Here is a 24,362-nt window from a genome sequence, read left to right on the forward strand (position 1 = left end):
ATACAATAGACCTGTGTCCAATGTTTAATTTGCTCCAAAAAGGAGCTTGTCCATCTGATGGACCAGGGCCTTGTCCACCCGCCCTGCCACCTCATGGTCAGCCTGACCACGGCCACCCACACAGCCTGCGGAGAGACACGGGAGAGGGGTGCCACCTCACGGTCAGCCTGAGGAGAGACACGGGAGAGGGGTGTCACCTCACGGTCAGCCTGAGAAGAGACACGGGAGAGGGGTGCCACCTCACGGTCAGCCTGAGGAGAGACACGGGAGAGGGGTGCCACCTCACGGTCAGCCTGAGGAGAGACACGGGAGAGGGGTGGAAGAGGCTCTTTCAGGTGTACGATCTCCAATGGGACCATCGGGTCGAAGAAAGGTTCGTTAAATTGAAAAAGAATCAGAATATCACTGGAGTCATGTTTGTGATGATGTCGGGTACCTCCGGGGCAGGATAGCACGTCTACTCACCTCCTCTTCCTGCCCCTTCCTCGTGCAGTGGAGCCGGTCATTTGTCACCGTCTGTAATCTGTATATATACAGGAAAATAAATGCTGACTAATGTAGTCTACCAGGTTACAGATGGCTACTGAGATTTACAGACGAATATGCAGTAGGCATATGTTGCAAATATACCAAGTCAGATCAGGTGGGCAAGTACTGAATGATGTGCAAAAAGTAACATAATTTAACAAATAATGAACTGAGTATAGGGAGTTCAGATGTGCAGAATAATGTAGAAGAGCTGGGGATGTACCCTTTGAAAAAGGGCAAGGGGGCAGAGAGCAGACACGCACCCTATCTGACTGAGGCTATGGGGTCACTGGACCTTATCCGACCCTAATGAGGGAAAAAAAAAAAAACAGGGTACTATACAATGGAACAAAATTAATGATAGGATAATCAATCAAAACGGACCAAAAAAAATCAAGTAACTTGACACTAAAGTGTTTTTTATGACCATCTAACTAGGAAGATCCATCTACCCTTTTTTAAATAATTCTCTGCATTGCTTTTATTCTGTCTATTCTATCTCATTGTATGTCTATTTTACTGCTGTGAAGCACTTTGGGCTGCAATTCTTGAAAGTTGAAAAGGTGTGTATGAAAGGTGTATACAAATTTAGATTATTATTATTATTATTATTATTATTATTATTGGCAAAGGAGGATTTGTAGAGATGGATGGCAGATGGTTCAGATAAGATAAGATATTTCTTTATTGATCCCCTTGGGGAAATTAATTAATCAATTAACATAAATAGGCAATAGAATTAGATCTGAATATAAAAATATGATCAAAATAAAATGAATACCTGACCCTTGGCACATCTGGGATGGATAAGCCTGTGTGGGTGCTCCTTAGCTGCACCAGCTCATCATACAGAGGAAGTGAGACGTTCGTTATGGAGATGAGTTTGGACTAGGGATGCTCGATATTGGCTTTTTTACCGATACCGATATACCGATATTGTCCAACTCTTAATTTCCGATACCGATATGAACCGATACCGATATATGCAAGGTCCCCCCGTCCCGTCCCGTCCCCCCCAAAACTGAATAATTTCATGTAATTAACATTACATATCTCTTGTTGTGGAATTAACACAACATTATGCATACTTTTGACAATAAATAAAATCAGAATTTGTTCTTACTTGCTTGCCTGGGTAAATAAAGGTTATAGAAATGTAAAAAATGTAATTAAATTTAAAAAATTAAAAAAAATTGAAAACCGATACATATATTTTCCGATATCACATTTTAATGCCAATATCGGCCGATAATATCGGACATCCCTAGTTTGGACGTCATCCTCTGCCTCTCTCAGTGTCCAGCCTGTCTCCTGTGACAGAGCTATAGCACGTTTCTTTCATCAGTTTATCAAGCCTTTTCCAACCTCCCCACCAGTGAGTCTAAGGCCTCAGCTACATCAAAGAGGTGTCCCAGAGTCTTTATCCTATTAGGGAGCGGGGTTTAGTTAGGCCCAGGGGTAACTCGATGCCCACTCAATGTGGCAGTGTCTTCCCCCGGTCACGGAACAAGGGGTAACTGGTCCTCTGCCAGGTTGGCAGGGACGGTCCAACTGCGCCCACCGGCCGTCCAGGGGGACCGATTACTATTCTATCAAGTGAAGAGAGAGGCTACATTTACATGGGAGACTAGTTATTCACGGTAGGTGAGTGAGCTTTGAACGTCTGCGTTTCTATAGTGCATTTTCTAGTACTACTCAAAGCACTTTGCAATGAATGGAGTGACTGCATGCATTCTTAAGCACGGGTGGCCTCAGTGTGACTCGAACTCCTTAACCCTGGCGCTGTTTGCAGCAAACTCAGAGTGCCAAGGCCTCTGCTGCTGAGCTGCACACAGGACCACTTCTGGCTGCTCGGCGCTCTGCAGGCGCACGGGATAAGGTTTCAGTCCCACGTCTGCAGTGATGCTACAACAGAGGATGTCCTCAATAGGGATGCACCAATCCGACTTTTTCATTCCCGATACCGTTACCGATACCTGGGCTTTGGGTATCGGCCGATAGCGAGTACCGATCCGATACCCATTGTTCAGTTAATAAACTGTATGCCTCACTGTGTGGAAGAGACTGCGATCATTCTTTTGTGCAAGGCAACATCAGGCTTGACTTAAAACATTACTTTCCTAACTTAGTTAAACAAAATGTAACAAATTAACACATAGATATAAATGTACTGAATTGTTCATTATTATTATATTATAAAAAAAAATCTGATACCCGATCTAGCTATTTTAGTCATATCGGGGCAGATATCCGATATCAATATCGGATCGGTGCATCCCTATAGTCCTCAATATCCTCCCTGGTGTAGGGGTGGGGGAAAAAGATCCATACGGCAATATATCGCAATATTTTGCGTGCCGATATTATATGGATACAGTGATGCCGTAGAGTATCAATATTAAAATACAAGTTTAAAAGGGGGGGGGGGGTGTGCTTGACAACCCATGCAATACAAATTATTGAGTGAACAGAAAACATTAACACAGATGATGTATATATATTTTTATTACAGATGTTAACAAAGCTTTCCGTAGTATTGAGAAACGTTATGGACGTTGAGAAATTATATTACGTACGTTTTTAAATTAAGTCCTCGCTCAAAATGGGAAGCTCACAGTTTAATCGGATGTGTCTTTATATGCTCTACTGAGGAAATGGTTGCACACCGTACATTGTATCAAACATGAGTTTTATTTGCTTTGTGCTATCCCAGTGACTTGGATTACCGGTAGATTCAAACTTCAACATGTATGAAGGATGTTTCACTATCAAGCAAGGTATACTAGTACTCACACTGGTACTTGATATCCGCAAGTACTCAAAGTGGAGGACGTGGCATCAGTGCACCATTTATATTCAATGGTGAGGTTTCTAAAACATTTACGTCTATAACAATAATAATAATAATAATAATAATAATAATAATAATAATAATAATAATAATAATAATAATAATAATAATAATAATAATAATAATAATAATAATAATAATAATAAATTGGATTTAGAGAGAGAAGCGCCTTTCTCAGACTCAAGGACACTTTACAAAGAGAGAGCTATATAAAAGAAAGGGTACAAATATGAATATATATAGTAACAACAGGAAAAATAAAACAAATAAGATAAAAAAGGACGAAACAGTAACAAAACAAAAAAATAAACAAAAACAACGGGATCAGTCACTTTCGCGGCCAACCATGTACAGTATATATACGTTATTGGGCGCCAGCGGTTAACGGCCAAAAGCGTATATATATATAAAACGTATATATACGTTTTCGATTTTAATATCCTATTCAATGTCAGGGGCCTGTATGTTGCCGTTAAAAGGCATACTGGGACTCCGAAGGTGCAGTACCAGCCAGATCCTGCTAGTAGGCAGTATCGAGAGTGCAGTAAACCCTGTTCCAGACCAGGTGCTACGTTTAAACCGCTCCGGACCGTCCACTGGGACGAAACGCCAATGGTTTTAGTAGAATTCACGTTGCGCCCTGTAGCCAGCCTCCCAGGAATTAGCCTGGATCATTCGGAAATTATACTTATATTCACCACGGGATAACACGTGAATGTATTCATGAAAAAATGTATTCTTTTTTGCATCTTGAACGGAAGATAGTTACTGTCAAATGACCATGGTATTGTATCCATAGCTATAATATAAAATAGATTTAGCTCTACAAACAAGGTGATGCACAGTGAAACTATGTAATGGAAAGCTGGCCCAGCTATAGCTAGATTGGGAAATCGAATGGCTGTGAATGTGTTAAAAGAAGAGTCAGGGGGGAAGGGGGTGGGCTCATTTTACGTCCATGTCTATTTTATGTCTACATTACTGCCGTGAAGCACTTTGGGCTGCAATTCTTGTATGAAAGGTGCTATACAAATAAAGTTAATATAATATAATGGTCTCTTTGGGCCTGATTTTACCCTTGCAACACCCACCGAGAAAGAGACCAAGTGACACTGAATGGTTCCAACTTTCATTCATAAAACCGTGTTTGCATACGTCAACGTACGTTTATTAGTGTAAAAAAAAAAAAAAAAAAAAAAGACACCATGATGTACACCTCCATACAAATATAGTGAACAGCATCCAGGTCTATCTCCAAGGGATCTCCAAGGGACTAACACATTTCTTTCCCCAAAAAAAAACGTTTCCATCTTTATTATGAGTGTAAATGAAAACGAAATACTTGATATTGTTAAAAACTGTAAGAATAAAAAGTCCACTGACTGGAATGAATGAATGAATGAATGAATGAATGAATGAATGAATGAATGAAAACTTTATTTAACAGATTGCAGAATGGGTACAATACAGTACGGCTCAATACATACAATTGTTAAGGGGATGCAGACCTGAGAAAGACGTTTGTCTTGTTTCCATCAGGGTCCCCCATTTTCAATTCATATAGACATTTATGACATACACAACATACATGACATTTATGGCATAGGGACATATAGGTATTTAGTACTGATACATTTGTGACATAGGCGGATAGACATGATGTTAGTCAAAGAAATAATAGAATGCATAGTAAAACACCACTGACGCACATCTGCAACCAATCCTTCCTTACCGGTATCTTCCACAGTAAAATGAAAACAGCTAAAGTCATTCCCATTTTCAAAAGTGGAGACCGGTATAAACTCTCAAACTACAGGCCAATTTCTCTGCTCTCACAATTTCCCAAAATCATCGAAAAACTCTTTGTGCAAAGACTCAACAATTTCATAGACAAACATAATCTACTGAGTAGCCACCAGTATGGGTTTAGAGCCAACAGGTCCACCTTGATGGCAAGGAAAGGAAAGATGAAATTACATACCTAGGTTCCATCCTAGAGGCAAATCTTTCCTGTGACAAAATGGCATCCAAGGTAATAAGAAAAGTCAACCGACGAACTAGATTCTTGTACCGGATCTCCTCTCTGGTAAACAAGAATACCCTGAAGACTCTGGCAGGAGCACTCATTCAAAGGTACTACGACTATGCTTGCACCTCATGGTACAAAAGCACCTCAAAGGCGCTAAAATCAAAATTACAAACATCACAAAACAAACTGGTCAGACTACTGCTTGACCTTACTCCTAGAACCCACCTCACCCCTGCCCACTTTGACAACCTAGGATGGCTTAGAGTAGACGACAGAGTAATGCAACTTGCAATGGGCCTGGTCTACCAGATACACTACACGACTAAGGTACCCATGTACATGTCAAAATACTTCCCAAAGGTCAGTGAATACCACGACCACAACACCAGAGGGAGCTCCACAAATCATGTTAAACCCAGATTCGGCTGAAACAAGGGACTAAACACGTTTAGCAATTATGCCACATCAATGTGGAACGCCTTACCCACAGCTGTAAAGGAATGTGAATCACTACCCACTTTCAAAACCACTCTCAAAGAGCACCTACGGGAGACTGCAATTCGAAACATTCGCCCCAGTAAATGTCCTAACCCAACCCCCTCGTCAAATGTATATACTCTCTTTTTTAGACTCTTCTTGTATCACAAACAGTACTGTATTTGTAAATCTGGTATGTCATAAATGTCTAGATGTAGCACTACTGTCTATCTGTATGTCATGTATGTCATTATGTTAAGATGAATAAAAAATGGGGGACCCTGATGTAAACAAGACGAAAGTCTTTCTCTGGTCTGCATCCCCTTAACAATTGTGTGTATTGAGCTGTACTGTATTGTACCCATTCTGCAATCTGTTAATAAAATGTTCAATCAATCAATCAAGTGATGGAACTGGTGGAAGAGATCTCAACTGCAATAGACAACAGGGAATATACTGTGGGGGGTGTTCATTGATATATATATATTAAAAAAAAAAAAAAAAAAAAAAAAAACGTTTGACACCATTGACCATGGATTGCTTCTAAAGAAAATGGAGAGGTATGGTGTCAGAGGAATTGCACTCATGGCTAAAAAGCTACCTTGAAGACAGATATCAGTATGTACACATGAAAAATGTCGATTCAGACTTGTTAAAGGTTACGTGTGGAGTTCCACAGGGATCTGTGCTGGGTCAAATACTATTTATTATGTATATAAATGATGTCTGTGATGTGTCTAAACTATTAAACTATGTCTTGTTTGCCAACGACACAAGTTTGTATTGCTCTGGAAACAATTTGGAACAGCTCCTGAATGTAGTGGAGAAGGAACTGAGATCACTAAAAAAGTGGTTTGACATAAATAAGTTGTCACTGAATCTAAACAAAACAAACTATATCATTTTTGGCAATCGAAAAACGAATAATCAGGTGAAACTAATGATTGATGTTAAAAATTGTATATGAAAAGACATTTTTGGGAGTGATTTGACGTTGTGGATAGCGACTCCTACAGGTCGGTTTGGTGACGCCGGTGCGACGGAAGCAGGAAGTGACGGGGGCAGCGTGAGCCTTCCACGCGTAACTCCTCACGACAGAGTTCGAGATGCTGCGGTGAAAAGATGCGACAGGCTGGCTCCTCGTGTACCGGAGGGGACACGTGATGCAAGGCTTCTGTCCTCACTACAACCGACCTGTGGGAGGCATAGTCTAGCAACGTTCAAGACAGGGGAGGGAAGAATTGGATACACGAAATTGGGATGGGAGAAAAAAATGGGGAGAAAAAGTGGATACAAAAAAACGTAAAAAGAAAAATATCCAAAACCATTGGAATATTATATCAAATGAAATATATCTTAAACAAGAACTCACTCCATTTGTTGTACTGTTCGCTCATAGTTCCATACATAACCTACTGTGTGGAGGTATGGGGGAACACATAAAACAAACACTAACCAAATGTTGATAATGCAGAAGAAAGCCATAAGAATTGTGAATCAAGCAGATTACTATGAACTGACAAACTCACTCTTTATTAAATCAAATGCCTTAAAATTGGAAGATCTTGTCGATCTTAGCACTGCAATAATAATGTACAAAGCACATAAGCACTCACTTCCAAGTGGCATTCAGGAGTTGTTCCAGACTAGAGAGAGCCGATATAGACTTAGGGGAACTTGTGTATTCAATATCGCAAAGGCAAGGACAAATATAAAAAGTCAATGTATACCTGTTAAAAGGGGCAAAATTATGGAATAGCTTTGACAAAGAAGTAAAAATGTGTAGTTCGCTACATACTTTTAAGAAATTACTCAAATATAAGGTGATACATAAATATAAAACCTCATTATTATCCTCGTTATATTTCATATATAACATAGCTGTGTTCAAATAGTGACAAAGGGAAAAACATATAAAAAAAAGAATTTAAAAAAGAAAGAAAACATAAATAAATGTGTATACGTTTTGTACATAAAACTATGAAACGTTTGTAACCTTTGCTAAATGATATACTGAATTATGTTTCTTTTTTGTATAAAATGTTTGTGTGTAAATAGTGTAATGTAAAAAGGGTAGGCAATTATAAGCCTCGGCTTCAGCCTACACCTTTTCGGTCAATTTATTTTTTAGTTTTTTTTTGAAGTTCTACTACTATATGCTTTGTAAAAAAAAATACCGAAATAAAATCACTAATTCATTCATTCATTCATCAACATACATTATCATCTCAAAGTGAGTCATACAGTATTACAGTTAGGGCCTAATGCTGCGTTGCCCAGCCCAGAGGAAACACAACTACAAGTAGATTCTTTGAATCAATATGTCTGCTACGTAACAATAGGGTCCCCATAAGCACAGCTCTTCTCAATGGCCAGGTTGTACCAGTTGCCTTTTCCTTCTTTATAGGCACTGGTGACGATTCTCGCCCATCCATGTTCCCCCTGAAAGCAAGAACAAGACAGATAATCATCCTTTATTAGTAGGCAATGTCTGTAATACTAAATCATGTCTGTTGTTGCTTTTTACCCCCATGCTAAAAACATTTGTGTTCATATTTTGTTCACATTCGACAAAACCGATGAAAGGTTAAGATTGTATTACCTTTACGAAATTATCAAATGTACATAGTAGCTGTGATGCGTTTAATAATATATATGTGTTTAATTATATATATAATATATATGTTTAATTATATATATGTGTTTAATGATATATATATATATGTTTAATGATATATACTGTATATATCATATATATATCATTAAACATATTAAACACACATGTATGTATATATATAATATATATTTGTCATTTAGCATTTTGTGCGTCATGTGTTTAATGTTATATACTGTATTTAATGATATATATATGTCATGTGTTTAATGTTATATAATGTATTTAATGATATAACAATTTGTAATGATGGGATACAATGTGTTTAATGATATATATATATATATATATTGGGGCCAGGAGGATGATGAGATGGCTGTGTCAGACTACACGCCGAGACAGAAACAGGGACCAACCCAAGGTTCTCCCCAGGAGTTCCGAACAGCCCAGTACTCCGTCCCGTCGTCGGTCAGGCCCCAGCCGGCCACTGAGATGATGTGGTTCATCAGAGAGAGAGGGTGGAACTCTGCAAAGACGCCCCCAGAGTACGCTTCCAAGCCGGCTGTGGCCATCACCCCACAACTACAAGAAAGGAGAACATGCTGTCCAATGTTTTCTGATCACTTAAAGTACTGTATACATGTTGTACTGTAACTCTTACTAGTTAAGCTGCTGTGTATACCGTATGTATATATTTATATTTATCGTATATATATTTACCCACATCTGTCTGTATACCTGCAGGTATATCTGTCTGTATAATCCTTTTTACATACCTGTAGACACTACTGTATATTCCCTACCTACTCTTACGAGTTATATTGCTGGCCAGGACGACTATAGTGTTTTTATACCTGTATCACTGTACATAATAATACTATAACACTGTAGATACATCTGATTAGCACTATTACTCAGTAGTATGACCAGTATCATACTACTGAGTACACTATTACTCAGTAGTATGACCTATGGCCAGTATGACTTACTACCATAGTGTCTTTATACCTTCATCACTGTACATAATACTATAACATTGTACATACATCTGATTAGCACTATTACTCAGTAGTACTAATCTATATGTTTTATACGCAGTCTAATCACCTGTACATTACTACTGGACTTTACTGTTACATTTGCACACTGGATGCCAAACTTCTTTTTGTTGTACTGTACTTATGCTGTATAATGACAATACATTTGAATCTAATATAAATAGACTTTTAAGGATCTTTGACGGCCATCGATGAGGACAGTTTCATGATGTGATGATTCAAGATTTCAAGATGTAATGATTTAAAGATTTAAGATGTCAATGTGTGATGTAAGTAGATAATAATAATAATAATAATAATAATAATAATAATAATAATAATAATAATAATAATAATAATAATAATAATAATAATAATAATAATAATAATAATAATAATAATAATAATAATAATAATAATAATAATAATAATAATAATAATAATAATACAAATTATATGAGCCGATAATAGATTTCTCTGCACTTGGGAAAAACTGAAGCCATTATTTTTGGTTCTAAAGAAAATCTCCAAGGTCACCAGGTTTTAAGGTCAAAGTTGGAGAGCTCCATATAATTGCTGAAGACAGTGATCTCAGCTACAGGTTAGACAGATTTTTATGGGGTGAAAGTATGGCTTTAAAAGCACTCGCCAAGATGAATCAGAAAGAATTAGGTTTCTAGCCAGAAAAGCTTCACACACTAAGCTGGAGCTCAAGGACAAAGTCACTTCGGTTACTCTGCCATCTCCTGGTACACCGGAGTATCACAACACCTCATACCACAAAAGGCTCAAAATACATTAAAAATAATTAAATTAAAAGTCCATCCATGTACACATGTTGATCCTGTACATTTAAAAAAGCTTAAAGGTGCTATAGATAAAAAGTTTATGGAGAGTAATATTTTTAAATAATACATCCACAGAGCTTTTAGAAAGGTGTGGAATAAAAGTATTACTTTCAGCTAAAAAGATTATTGATTAACACTTTGATCGCCATGGGTTAAATTCATAATTTACCATCCCTCGCCAGCTCTATTTGTCTATGGAGAAGTTCCCCTTCTTTGCAGGGCTATAACTTTTTAAATTCTATTGCTAAATTGGCATTATTATGGCCCATTCAATGTCCTATATGTATTGTTCAGGGTGTAGCAACGTTAAACTTTTTCATTCACATATTCATACTAAAATATGGTCTAAAGTATAAGTATGTTTTTATCATTTTCTGCAGCTTTCTCCAGAACTTGATTTATAGCTCCAAATGCATTATATTGATGATGAAATACAGTTTGATAGCAATCGGCGCGAGATAAAAAATGTCAACTGGACGTGGTTCTAGAAGTTACTACGTGTCATCTGATGATGACCAGATGGGCGGGGGATCGTTTATAATTCCATGGGCAGCGTTAGATGATTCATCCAGAGTGGGTCATATGTTCATCATAGCAGTTTATATGGAACACGTTAGAATATAACGCTGAATCTTACCGTGGCTTCCTCGCGCCGCTGGCAGATGAGCGTGGAACAGAATTTTTTCTATTATGGGATGGAGAAATGCCCGAGTTTCGAGTTATTTGCACCGATCGATGTTCACTGTATCAAGACGGAGTCTCTCTAACGATAGCGAGTGCCCGGACCACATATGGATGAGCACTACCGGTTCAAAGGCTCATTTCCGGTTGGCGATCTGCCGATCGGCCACCAGATGGCGCTCTTGAACCGCTAGAGAGTTGAGTGGAGCTTTGCAGTGTGTCTCAGGGCTCCGGAGGGGAAATATGATTTCGGTCACAGATTTTTGAAATATTGACATCAAAGACGAGTTACGGCGCCTTCGGCAGAATGAGCATGGCTAGGAATGACGTCTTAACTCGTCCCCGGCGATCATAGTGTTAATGAATTGATCATTTAAAAAAAAAAATTGCGGGTCCAAAATGAATGTTGTTGTTTACATGCATCCCCTCCCTATGTCCCATGTCCCCACGTGGAATGCACCTGATTGGATAAATGACATGCTGGCGCTCTAGTGCAACATATAGTAGCTGAATTAACTGGTTGACGGTGTAAAAAAATAAGCTTTTATATTAACACTTCCGGCGCCAACAGCAGAGGGTGCTGTGACCCTTTAGCGCCAGTGCTTTATCCAATGTAGGATATGACTTATTTGCGAGTGCTTAAAATATATCAAATATAATAGCAATAGATCTAAATAACACAGTGATCGTGATCGTCAATGAGTTGCTTCCAGTCAACATGCACGAAACAGATAATTTTTTCATACATACGTACATTTCCGTTTTATACCGTATCAATACATTTCTAGAGCGTTCTGTCTCATCTCAATAAACTCCAGCAAATCGAGCGTCAATGTATTTCGTTAGAAATCGTGCCATTTTCGCTTGATTTATGAATAGTTTTCAAATAAACGCTAGATTATCGATATTATATGTGTCCTCATGCACGATACAGAAGCGGGCTGAAAAATCGCTTATCCGTGCCTTGGTCGGCGCCAACAGCACGCACACACGCACACACAGACACGTTGTGATCGCTGTGAAAGAAACATCTGATTAACCCAAGGTTGGTAACAGAGTCCTTACCTCACATCTGATGTCCTGCAAAAAGATTAATCCAGTTCCTGATCGCCATTCCAAATATTGATCGCGTTTATTGATCCAACGTTATATATCCAAAAGACATAATCCACGCTGCTCAGAGTGTCCCCAGTCAATAATAATAAACTTTATTTGTATAGCACCTTTCATACAGAAACTGCAGCTCAAAGTGCTTCACAACAGAAAAAAGACGGGCATAAAATTAGCACATAAAGTGCAGACATAATCACAGTTTTTCACATTAGGATCTAACATCCAACAGGCCACCTAGTTTATGGTTTGATTCAGTTTTAAATAGACAATAATAAAAGGAGCAAGATAAAATAGTGTTATAACGATACTGCATGCCCGAGAAGGAAAACCTGGACCGGACTTTTTTTTTGATGCACAACCCCAGCCAGAGGGATTCTAATGATGTGCAATACCATCCGGGAGACGATAGGCGGCGGTATTTGCCCTTTGCGAGCTCAGACCCATTCCCAATGATAACGTCAGGCTAGATGGATGAAAAATTAATGGATATAGCGAATAAAATAAATATAGATTAAAACCAGAGATTTCTCGGGTTTGGCGCCCAGCGCATGGCGAGTTAACCCGGTTTATCTCGGGTTTGGCCTCGAATGGGTTAAGATGCTGCTCACTTACAATATTGTTCAATAAATATGGTACCAAAGTACTTAATTAATTATTTCTCACAACTAAGAAACACTCATAGCTACTTTACAAGAAGCAGCTGAACAGACTTCATACCATCTTGTTTCAATAGTCTAATAATAATAGACAACACATTGCTCTACACTGCAGTAGTACAGTGGAATAATCTGCCCACAAATCTGAAATTGAGTTTCACAGAGTTACGTTTAAAGTAGCCTTAAAAGATGGAGGAACCTACTTCCAGTGACTGACGCTAAGCTAGGCTAACGGTGCGTGTCTTCCTATTCCTACTGCATGCACAGAGAAGAAAAGGGTATGTATCTTCTTGTCTAACTCCAGGGTAGATGCCAAATAAGCTAATTTCCCAAAATGTTGGAGTTTTCCTTTAAAGAAATGGTAACAAAGTACCATGTAGCATGTTACATGTACAAGGTTTTAAAAAGGGTTCCACTTTGAACACGACTACTTTATTAATGATGTACATTATAAAACCATTTGTGTGTTGAGTGCTATATCAGTCTGAATATACCTGCATATAATCCCTCCTATGTACCTATTTATACACCTGCATATAACCCATATAACTCTGTATGATAGCATGTACAATAATGCTGTATATACCATATACATATAATCCTTTTTACATACATGTAGATACTATATATCTGTACATATCTCTTACCTACTCTTATGCTGGCCGGTATGACTTACTACCATAGTGTCTTTATATCGTTATCACTGTACATAATAATACTAGAACACTGTACATACATCGGATTAAAATAGTACTCATTTATATGTTTTATATCCAGTTTAAATCACCTGTGCATTGTACATATTACTATTGCACATTACTGTTACATTTGCACTCCGGTTGGATGCCAAACTTCTTTTGGTTGTACTGTACTTGTGCTGTATAAACACATTTTAAATCTAATCTAATCTAATTATTTTCTTCCACAAAGAGAATTGTGTTGACATTAAGATTACTCACCTGATTGGTCCGTTTGTGTAAATCTCTGCTTTCATCTTGTCCCGTCCGGACACTTCCCCATAATCTCCCACTTTCCACAGCGTGTAGTTATTCACAACAGCACACGACTCAAAGAAGGAGCAGGTTCCACACTGGTTGAATGACTCGCACTCTGCAGTGGACCATTAGATTAGATTAGATTAAAATGTACTGTCAGCATACAGCACAAGTACAGTACAACGAAAAGAGGTTTGGCATCCAACCAGAGTTCAAATGTAACAGTAAAGTGAGGAGATTAAACTGGGTATAAAATATATAAATTAGTACTACTGAATGTAGTGCTAATCAGATGTATGTACAGAGTTGTAGTATTAATATGTACAGTGCTACAGGTATAAAGACACTATGGTAGTAAGTCATACTGGCCAGCAGCGTAACTAGTAAGAGTAGGTAAGGGATATGTACAGATAGATATAGATCAATCTACAGATATGTAAAAAGTATTATATGCAGGTATGTACAGACTATGTGGATTGATATATATACACGAAGAATATAAGAATATATACAGTATATATAAAGCATTATTGTACATGCTATTATACAGAGTTATATGCAGGTGTATAGAAGAATTATATGCAGGTATATTCATACAGATGTGGATATATAATACATTTACATTTAGTAATTTAGCTGACGCTTTTATCCAAAGCGACTTACAAGTTCTGTACGACAAGTCATCAATAAATGCACAGATGAGATACAGTGGTGGTGATGAAAGACCACATGATCAGCACGCAACCTTTAGGCTTAATGGAGGCATATCTTCATTCTCTAGTTCACTATCTGAGCTCTTGATAGAAGCACTTAACAGTAGACAACAGATACAATCAGTTTTAAACTATATTTGCTGTATTTCTGAGCTGTAATAGGTTTGTTTACATTGGTAATGTTTATAAACATGATAAAACAGACCTATATCTGAATTTATGATTGAGTAAATGAGTTTAAATGAGAACTATATTATCAATGTCTTTCTTTCAAACAAAGACAGAAGATGTGTCACGTTCTATTAACATAAACATGGCACAAAACACACACATGCCATAGGGTTAAGCATTATCATTATCTTTGGCCAGTAGCCATCAGGCTCCACAACCGTGGGCACGGACTGCTGCCAATTGCTGGAGAGCTAACGGCTGGTAAACTTGAGAACTGTTCTATCTGACTCTTAATAATAAACACTGTTAGGACTCTGGTGTGCATTGCTCCACAATGGTGGAACGCACTTCCTACCACAGTCAGGACAGTCAGGACAGCCAGAACCCGCCCAATTTTCCGTTGTCAACTAAAAACACACTTCTTCAATCAATATAAATGGTAAATGGCTGCATTTATATAGCGCTTTTATCCAAAGCGCTTTACAATTTGTTCCTCACATTTTACCAATTCACCCACACACCAATGGCAGAGGCAACCATGCAAGGTGCCAACCTGCTCATCGGGAGCAATTAGGGGTTAAGTGTCTTGCTCAAGGACACTTCGACGCGCTGCCCAGGAGGAGTGGGAATCGAACCGGGAACCTCCGGATTACCAGACGATTGCTCTACCTCCTGAGCCACTGTCGCCCCTAAAATGAAAGAAAATTACCTTTGTACCGTCTTTTACTATTATGCACTCTGCTCCTAAGAAATCGACCTACTGTATATTACTACCTAGGCCTAACAAAATTAATAGTTGGTTTCAGGTTGGTTGTCAGTTTGGCCATGGGTAGGTAGGGAATTTATTTTATTTAATTTTTTTATTTTATTCTTTGCCACGGCGACTATGGATAGGGAATTTCTTTATTTAATTAAAATGTTCACAACAACATGGATGCATGTACTCTGCCAGCATGTTTAATATCCATAATACTAAATGTTTGACTAAGATTTCTATGAAACTTTATTCAAAAAAAAAAAAAAAAAAAAAAAAAAAAAAGGGGTTTTTTTTTTTATAATTTTTTTAAAAAACTCATAAAATATATTGGGTCGCACCTAAATCGGCAGGGTCGGTCGGCAACCTGAAACCAACTATTAATTTTGTTAGGCCCTACTATACTACTATGCACTCAAGTCTGTAGCACTCAAGGGTAATGTTTCTTGCTCCTCACCTACAAATCCCTCCATGCCCTCGCCCCCCGGTACCTGTCTGATCTCCTCCACCAGTACACTCCATCCCGGAACCTACGATCCTCTGATCTAGGTCTCCTCTCCATCCCTCGCACCAGGTTACGGACTTTTGGGGACAGAGCCTTCAGCGTGGCGTCCCCTACCCTCTGGAACTCTCTCCCCCCCGAAATCCGCAACGCCCCAACCCTGGACACCTTCAAATCCGCTCTAAAAACACACCTCTTCACCAAGGCTTTCCCCATCAGTTAGTTTTAGATTAAATTAGGTCCATTATCCCCTACTTTCCCTCATCCCCTCTTCCCCCTCCCCCCCTACTTTCCTTGCCCTATTTTTTGTCCTGATTGTAAAGCGACCTTGGGTTCTATGAAAGGCGCTATATAAATTTGATTTATTATTATTATTATTATTATTAGCTGCCAGAGTTGTACCCTTCCTGCTGACTTGTACAGAACATGTAAATTGCTTTGGATGAAAGCGTCAACTACATAATGGAGGGTTATGTATATAACCCAGTTCTATGAGTTATGGTGCGCTCAGCATCTGTCTGCACTGTACTTCACTTCGTGCACGAGCACTGAATAAAAAATTCCACCATATACCTTTACATCCCAACATACGTCTGACCACACCCCCTTCCGCTTACCTTCATAAGCAGGTGTGTGGTCACCTACTCGCCTCCTTCCCAAACTTTCACCACAAGGTGAGATCAAGGGCCGCAGCGGCGTCCAGGTGCTGAGCGCACCATAACTCATAGAACTGGGTTATATACATAACCCTCCGTTCTATGTCGTTTATGGCTTGCTCAGCACCTGTCTGCAACAGGGGCTGAGCGGGAGCCATAGCCCGACAAATATACCCCGCTGAGGCCCCCCACAACCATCAGACCGGGGAGGACCGAGCCCCCCCGACCCTCCCTAATGGAGGATACCCCCCCTATTGGAGGTTCACGGGAGGGCGACGGATCCGACCGTGCGAAGAGGCACTCAAGCAACCCAACGCACAGGGTGAGCAGACCGTGGCTTGACCCCACGACTACACACACGCACGCACAACCCGCATGCCACCCGGGAACGAACGAAGGAACAACCTCGTTACTGCCCCCAAAATCACGGGGTCAAGAGCAAACCCAACCCCGTGGCAAGGCCGTAGCAGCGGAGCGCGAAGGAAGACCCAGACCCACTGAAGGGACTGGATCCCCTGGAAAAGGGGGCCCGGAGAGGTCAATGATGCCAGGCATCAAGACCCCACCAGGTGGTCACCTAGTGACACCGCCCCCCACATCGCCAGCGTATTCGGATAAGGCCCCTCCAAGAGCGGGCCCTTTCCCCCCAATAGCACACCGCCTGGCATACTGACCCTGCAACACAGGCAGTCAGCATGGCCGTAAACACTCAAAGGTTAACCAACGGAAGCAGGCAGCGTACCGGGGAAACCAGGCAACAGGCTGTAACCTGAGCCTGGAGCACTGCGGACGAGACAGGCGCCAAAGGAGTCAGCTGAAATAGGGGCGGATGCTGCCGTTGTTGACCACCATGACGAAGCCTCCATCAAAAATAATTCACCCAGAGGGGTCAAGGCAGAGAAGGCTGACATGATTGGCAGACGCCATGAACGTGCAGGGGCACACTCAACCGGACAACCCGGGAGTTGACACTGCTCCAACACACCAGGGAATCAACCACCCTGTCGTTACCATATGCAGTGGTTGTTCCTATAACCCCTCAAGAAAAAAGGGTTATCCCAGGTCTACGGTATCAACAAAACTTTACTTCGGACCGGGCCTGGCGGCTCGGGAAGCACACAGGGTTACCAGAGGAGGTCCAGAAGACCACCCCAACAGCCCCCTCTCCGCCATGCGTGAGAGAGGTGCGGAGAAGAGAACCAGCCCCTTATGATAGCGCCAGGTACAAAAAAGTACCCAACAAGGATCTCTATAACGCCTAACCTTGTGACGCCCCGGGCCGACCCGGCCTTTTCCCCCCTGGAAAAAGCCCAAGTCCCTCAGGGTACCAGAACAGCAGATCTGCATCCCCGGCGGACAAACGGGTTAACTGACCTGGACCAGCGTGACCAGAACCAGTCCTGTGCCCTAACTACGCCGACATGCCTACTCCAGGAGAAGGGGCAGATATGCGTGTTGATCTAAAAACATGAAAAGAGGCCGGTGTGAACCGCGCTCGGTGGCCCACCCCAAGGGCGTGAGACCCCTCTACCTATGTTCAGATCCATTCCGTTATCATCCCCCAGATATGAACGAGAATCCGTCGAGAACCAGTAACAGGTTCTCGGAAGAGGCCAAAACCTCCATCCCAGTTGCTTTATAAAAACGCCGTTTTAACCACAAGCAACCAAGGCGTACTAGCTACCCACATGATTCTTAACAGAACACCCCGAGCTAGCACTATGCATGCGTCGGGACACAACCACATCAATGAATAGGCTATTTAGACCTTTCATTGAATCCCCAAGGCGCCTGGGGGAACGACAAGAAGGGTGTGGTGCCTCCTATACTCCACACTCTTTTATTTAAAAAGAAGGAAGCACCAACAGACATGAATCCCATTTGACACAACTGAGGGTAAAAACTGTTTACATTTTTACATCCAGTCACCCCTATCACAGAGGATTTTAGACTGAAAATTCCCCAGAGAGCCTTCCCACGTGAGTCGTAGAATGAAAAAGCCATGGTAACTCCGAGTCATGTGACCAACCGACTCAAGTTACACATAAAATCGAGCGTAGTGGACCCGTAAGTCCTACGCTCTATCCCGACACTTTGACAACAGATCGTACGTACAGATCTAACTCACGGAAGCCATCGTCAAATAGCACCGTGCGTAGTGACGTATGCTATGGCGGGGGGAAACCCAACACTCAACGCCTGTTAATAGGAGCAGAGTCAGGGCAACCCTCCCCCCCCCCCCCTCCCTGCCAAGTCGCCTAACGGCTTGGCCCCGACTGGCCTAACAGGAGATGAGTAAACCCCCCTGACCAATCAGAAGAGGGAATGAGGGGTTTATTCGGAACCCCTCACAAGCCCTTCCCCCTGCACACAATAACAACTTTAGCATATGATACCTTTGGTAGAATGCTAATGAAATAGCGCAAGCTAATACAATGCACGCTACACGAGCATTACTGCAACTAACACAACAGTGTTGTAGCTCAACATTACTTGTGTAAGCAACAGACCATACAACTAGCCTCTACCTGCATGTGGAGTCTCAGGCCGAGGTAGAAAACCTTCCTATAACCGAGTGTAGGCTGCAGACCTTGCTTAAGCTCATAACACAAACGTAACCCTCCTATCAATGCATACAAGTGAAGATTCACACTTTGCAACCTCATCATATGTTTTGGTGAAGAAACACAGTTTGTTAACAAAAAATACAGTCCCCCTTTAGAGGGGACTTTTTATTTTTGAATCAAAATTATATGAGAGGGCCAGGGAGGGGTAAACAGAGGGGACCACAGGGGGAAAAAATCACTGCCTAGCGGCGCCTGCCGCCTCGAGCCGCTCGGGATTTGCCACCCCGGGAAGCCCCGGAGGGACGGTAAACAATCGGTGGCTGGTCACGGCGATCCCTACCGTCTCCTCCAGGCGCAGATGGGCCGGCTGCAGCGGCGGCGCCCTCTCTCCTCCTGGCCTTCTTCGAAGGGCCAGCAGTGGCGGTGGTAGCAGCCGCAGCCACGGCGGAGGAAGCTCGACGACGTGGTAGCCGTCTGACTCCACCGGCGATGCCGGGAGGGGGAAAATGGGGTTGGAGCACGGATCGCTCCTCTGCCATTTCTCTGCACGTCGAGGTCATCAATTGCAGGGCCGTCCCGAACAGTCCAGCATCGGAGAGGGGTGCCGTCAGAAGAGGACTTCTCTTCTTCTCCGGTACACGGGCCTGCTCCAGCCAAAGATGGCGCTGGTTCAGAGTCACCAGGGCGTGCACTTTCCCAGCGGCTATGGCCTGCAGCTGAGTCAGATGCAGGACAGCTCCTGCCGACTGGGTGAGCTGGTCATGTTGTTCATCACTCAGCTCCATGCCGCCCGTCAATACCCCGGACATGAATCTTGCCAGCTGTGCGATGTTAGACGCAGCAGCCAGAGATTGTGTTCCGGCGATAAATGACTGGTCGCTCCAGTAAGCCAACCGCCTCGCCGATTTCCCTTGAGGAACCGGCTTGCATAACGGCTCCCACACCACCTCCGGACAGAGGAGCGCGGCCATCGGCCTATCAAGCCATGGCACGCCCTCTCTCATACCTTCGACCAAACCCGCCACCTGCGTAACTTGTACGTAGGCAGGGGTGAGGCCCATGATGTGGGACACCACCTGGCCCCGACGAACATAGGCCCCCATTGAGGGGAAAAATGGGTAGACAACGTCCACCCCTCTCACCGGGCGACGTTGCCAGAGATTACCTATTAGATCATCAGGGACAGGAACAGGCAGTGGCTGCGGCAGCGGCACGCCGTTTGCAGCGGCCGCCACCGCCATAAGCTCGGGAAACAAAGCCCGCAGTTCCCCCTGCAGACTTTCCTCCACCGAGCCTGCATCCCTCACATACAGCAGGCTTCGACTGGTCAAGGAGCCACACTCCAATGTGGCTGATAGTAGGGCATCCTGCCGACGAGTCCGAGGGTTTTCCCCGACATCTTCAAACAAGGCGCCCCAAGGAGACATTTCACCCCCCTCCAGTGTTACCTGGACGGGCGGGATACATGTCTCCACCGGGCCTTCAAATAAGAACCCGTCCGCCTCTACCATGTAATCCTCTGTTTCCATCGGGCAGGTAGAGACCGACGCATCCTCACTGGGCTCCAGCAACTCACCAAACCCAGGCCGTTCGCGTCTGCAAGCCACCATCTTGCGACGGGAGCGAGCAGACGCAAAAAGTTTGCGTCTCAAATCCTCTGGAACCAAAGGAACCGGCCGCTCAACAGCGGACGATTCCCCGGAAGCAGAGGAACCAGAGCCAGGACCAGGCCATCGCAGAGGCGACGGCACCGGTGCACCAGCTCCTTGGAGAGGCAAACTACCCATCGGACGCCTACCGGGCGTGGCTGTCAACCACGAGAGAGGCAACAGCCCTGCACCAGAACGCACGACGGAGGCGGAAATGGAGAACCGCTGGTGGAGAGTGGCTCTGCGACTCTCCGAAGTAGACATTATGACTTAGATTTTTCTATCGAATATTTATGAGAGAAGAAAAAAAATAAGCACAATGTAAACACGTCTCAACTTTCTTCAGCTAACAACCTCGTCAAGTGGGGATCTACCGAAGGCACTTCCTTGTGGTGAAAGTGAAGAAGGAGGCGAGTAGGTGACCACACACCTGCTTATGAAGGTAAGCGGAAGGGGGTGTGGTCAGACGGATGTTGGGATGTAAAGGTACATGGTGGAATTTTTTATTCAGTGCTCGTGCACGAAGTGAAGTACAGTGCAGACAGGTGCTGAGCAAGCCATAAACAACATAGAACTAAATGTAATGTAAATGTGTTACAACAGTTTGGACCATGTATACCTTCATCACTATTACAACTGTCTGATTAAATCCTGCCACTAACCTTCTTGCTGTATTCTACTATCATGCACTCTTCCTACTATACTAATATGTCTCTACCACTATGCACTCAACATTGCAGCACCCAATTTTCAACACTGTTTGATGAACATTGTTACTCAGCTGAAAGAGTTGTCCCCTTCCTACTGACTTGTCATACAAAACCTGTAAATCGCTTTGGATAAATGAGTCAGCTAAATGACAAAATGTAAAATGTAAATGCCACTCACTGTCACTACTGTTCACTACTACTACTGTTATCACTATCATCATTACTACTTTGTTCTATGTTCTATTATTATTACTACCTATCCTACCTGCACCAACCCCATGCTGCTATGACGCATGCATTTCCCCAAGGGGATTAATGAAGGAACACTTCATTTGACTTGACTTGTATCAGTCGATAATATCAGCTGACCTATATATCTGTTTTGCCCCAATTATGATTCCTCCTTACTTTGGTTTTTGGCCTGGTAGTTGTTGCAGGTTTCATCAGGGATGCCTTTCTCGTGTGCGTAGGCGTAGACACCCAGGTGATCTCCTCCGAAGCAGGAGCCGGCCCGCCCGCAGTCGATCACGTTCTGGACGGACAGGTAGGCGGACGGCCAGGCTCCTTTACGCTTCACGTTGATCCGGTCTTGAAGAAAAGTGTAATCGTCATGTGATAAATACTGTGTGAATTAACGGACATCTTTCAGTGAGGCAGACAGGCCTATAGGGATAATATAATTAAACACAAGATACAGTGGCCTAATGGTAAAGATAAGCGCTCAATGAAGAAACCCACTCCCAGTGGCAGAAGAAAGTCTAACATGCCTATAAATACTTAAACTATACATAACAAATGTATTACGTGGCCCATAATGGTCCCCAAACAGCATTGTCAACTTCAACAGACCCAACAGATAAGCTAAATGTGAAAACTAAGGGGATCTCAGCACAGCTCCCACAAAGAAATGGGGAAATTTGCAGTTGAATCATTTAAATATAATTATAACCTATTTTTAATGATGATGTTGATCAGTCTAGTCCTTTCTCAGTGCAATCCATGCCGTTCCTCATATTAGCTCTGGATTGTTAGCCACAAACAACTGCAAAGTCAATAGGGTCAAGCTCTTGTCTGTGTACAAACTGACACAAACACATCTGAAATCTACTCCACAGTGCACACAGAGTAGATTTCAAAGTTGTCTTCAGTCAGCTTGTACAGACAGGAATGTGACCCGATTGACTTTGCATTGATTTGTGGCTAACTATCCGGAGGAGTCAGCATGAGGAATCGCTTGGATTATGTCGAGAAAGGATTCCACCGATCAATATAATCAATGGTAAGTAAGAAATAGGGCTAGGGGTCCAAAAATCGAATGTATCCCTTTAATTAATAACCTAGTCCCATGCACTGCATTTGGCTTCCGACAGCCATGATTCAGAATGCAGTAGCAGATTGATTGATTGAAAACTTTATTAACAGATTGCAGAATGGGTACAATTGAGTACAGCTCAATACACACAATTGTAAGGGGGATGCAGACCAAGAGAAAGACTTTCGTCTTGTTTACATCAGGGTCCCCCATTTTCAATTTATCAGGACATAATGACATACATGACATACAGATAGACAGTAGGCTACTGCTACATCTATACATTTATGACATACCAGATTTGCAAATACAGTACTGTTTGTGATACAAAGAGTCCAGAAAATAAAGTATATACATTTATATATATACAGCCTATTTAACCCTTTTTTTTAAACGTTGTAACGTGTTTAAAATGTCTAGAAGTGATGTAACAATGAATAATTATGTTCCTTCTGAACTGTCAACTTGCACGCTGTAAATGAGCTGGGTTAATATAGTATTTATTTACCCGCGAGCGCACTAGTGGCTCCCATGGCCCAGCACGAGCCGCAGTACTGAGGGATGTGTTGGTTGCGCGTGATGCTCACATAATTCTTGCCATCAATGTTCCTCCAGTCCCATGACAGTGGAAGGTCCGACACGTTCATATATTCGTGTGGCCTGGGATATGTCCTATGGGAAAGGAGACGATACCATGTTTCACCTCTTGCTTTATTCAATGTTGTCATTTTGGTTATAATGGGAAACAACAAGCCGACTCCACTGCTATTTGTTTAATGTTATTATTACAGTTACTTTCAGCTGCGACTTACTTTCGATAAGTTGGTCTGTTGTCCCTCATCGGTTTGTAGCATGAGTCGGAGAGTCTCGTGCCATCTTTACTGTCGGTTGCCTTCAAAAATGATGCACAAAATGATGACAACAATAACAGTGTTACCGACGACCATAGAAGGGACTCCATCGTTGACCTCTTCCGCCAGCGACAATAACAATAAGACTTCCGGTCGGACTTTTTCAAAATAAAAGAACGGTTCTGCATTGATTGATTGATTGATTGATTGAAAACCTTATTAACAGATTGCAGAATGGGTACAGTACAGTACAGCTCAATACATACAATTGTTAAGGGGATGCAGACCAGAGAAAGACTTTCATCTTGTTTACATCAGGGTCCCCCATTTTCAATTCATCGTAACATATATGACATACATGACATACAGATAGACAGTACTGCTACATCTATACATTTATGACATACCAGATTTGCAAATACAGTACTGTTTGTGATACGAAAAGAGTCCAGAAAAAAGAGTATATACATTTGACGTAGAAACTGTACATTGGAGGAGGTTGGGTAGGTGGGGGGGACGTGTGAATACTTTCGGCAACCAACATGCCCTTCCGCGTTGCTCTGATTGGCCAGCGTTGGCCAGCGCTCTCCTGCGTGAATACCAGCGCTCTACGCTCGTTTACCCCTACGCCGCGCATGCGCATGAGGC

The 24,362-nt window shown here is 42.2% G+C and overlaps 1 protein-coding gene across 1 annotated transcript; it reads right to left on the reverse strand.

The window, feature by feature from the left end:
- Nucleotides 1-7,415: 7,415 nt before the first annotated feature.
- Nucleotides 7,416-23,832, reverse strand: LOC311239166 (cathepsin Z). Its single transcript, XM_084327425.1, has 6 exons — nucleotides 23,676-23,832; nucleotides 23,372-23,535; nucleotides 21,960-22,139; nucleotides 13,794-13,944; nucleotides 8,916-9,081; nucleotides 7,416-8,327 (listed from the first exon to the last, which is right to left on the reverse strand). Exons 1-6 carry the CDS (start codon nucleotides 23,822-23,824, stop codon nucleotides 8,214-8,216), a joined length of 924 nt encoding a protein of 307 aa, XP_084183551.1. The 5' UTR covers nucleotides 23,825-23,832; the 3' UTR covers nucleotides 7,416-8,213.
- Nucleotides 23,833-24,362: the final 530 nt, after the last annotated feature.

Source organism: Notolepis coatsorum (assembly GCF_963971535.1).
Source record: "Notolepis coatsorum genome assembly, chromosome: 13".
NCBI lineage: Eukaryota > Metazoa > Chordata > Actinopteri > Aulopiformes > Paralepididae > Notolepis > Notolepis coatsorum.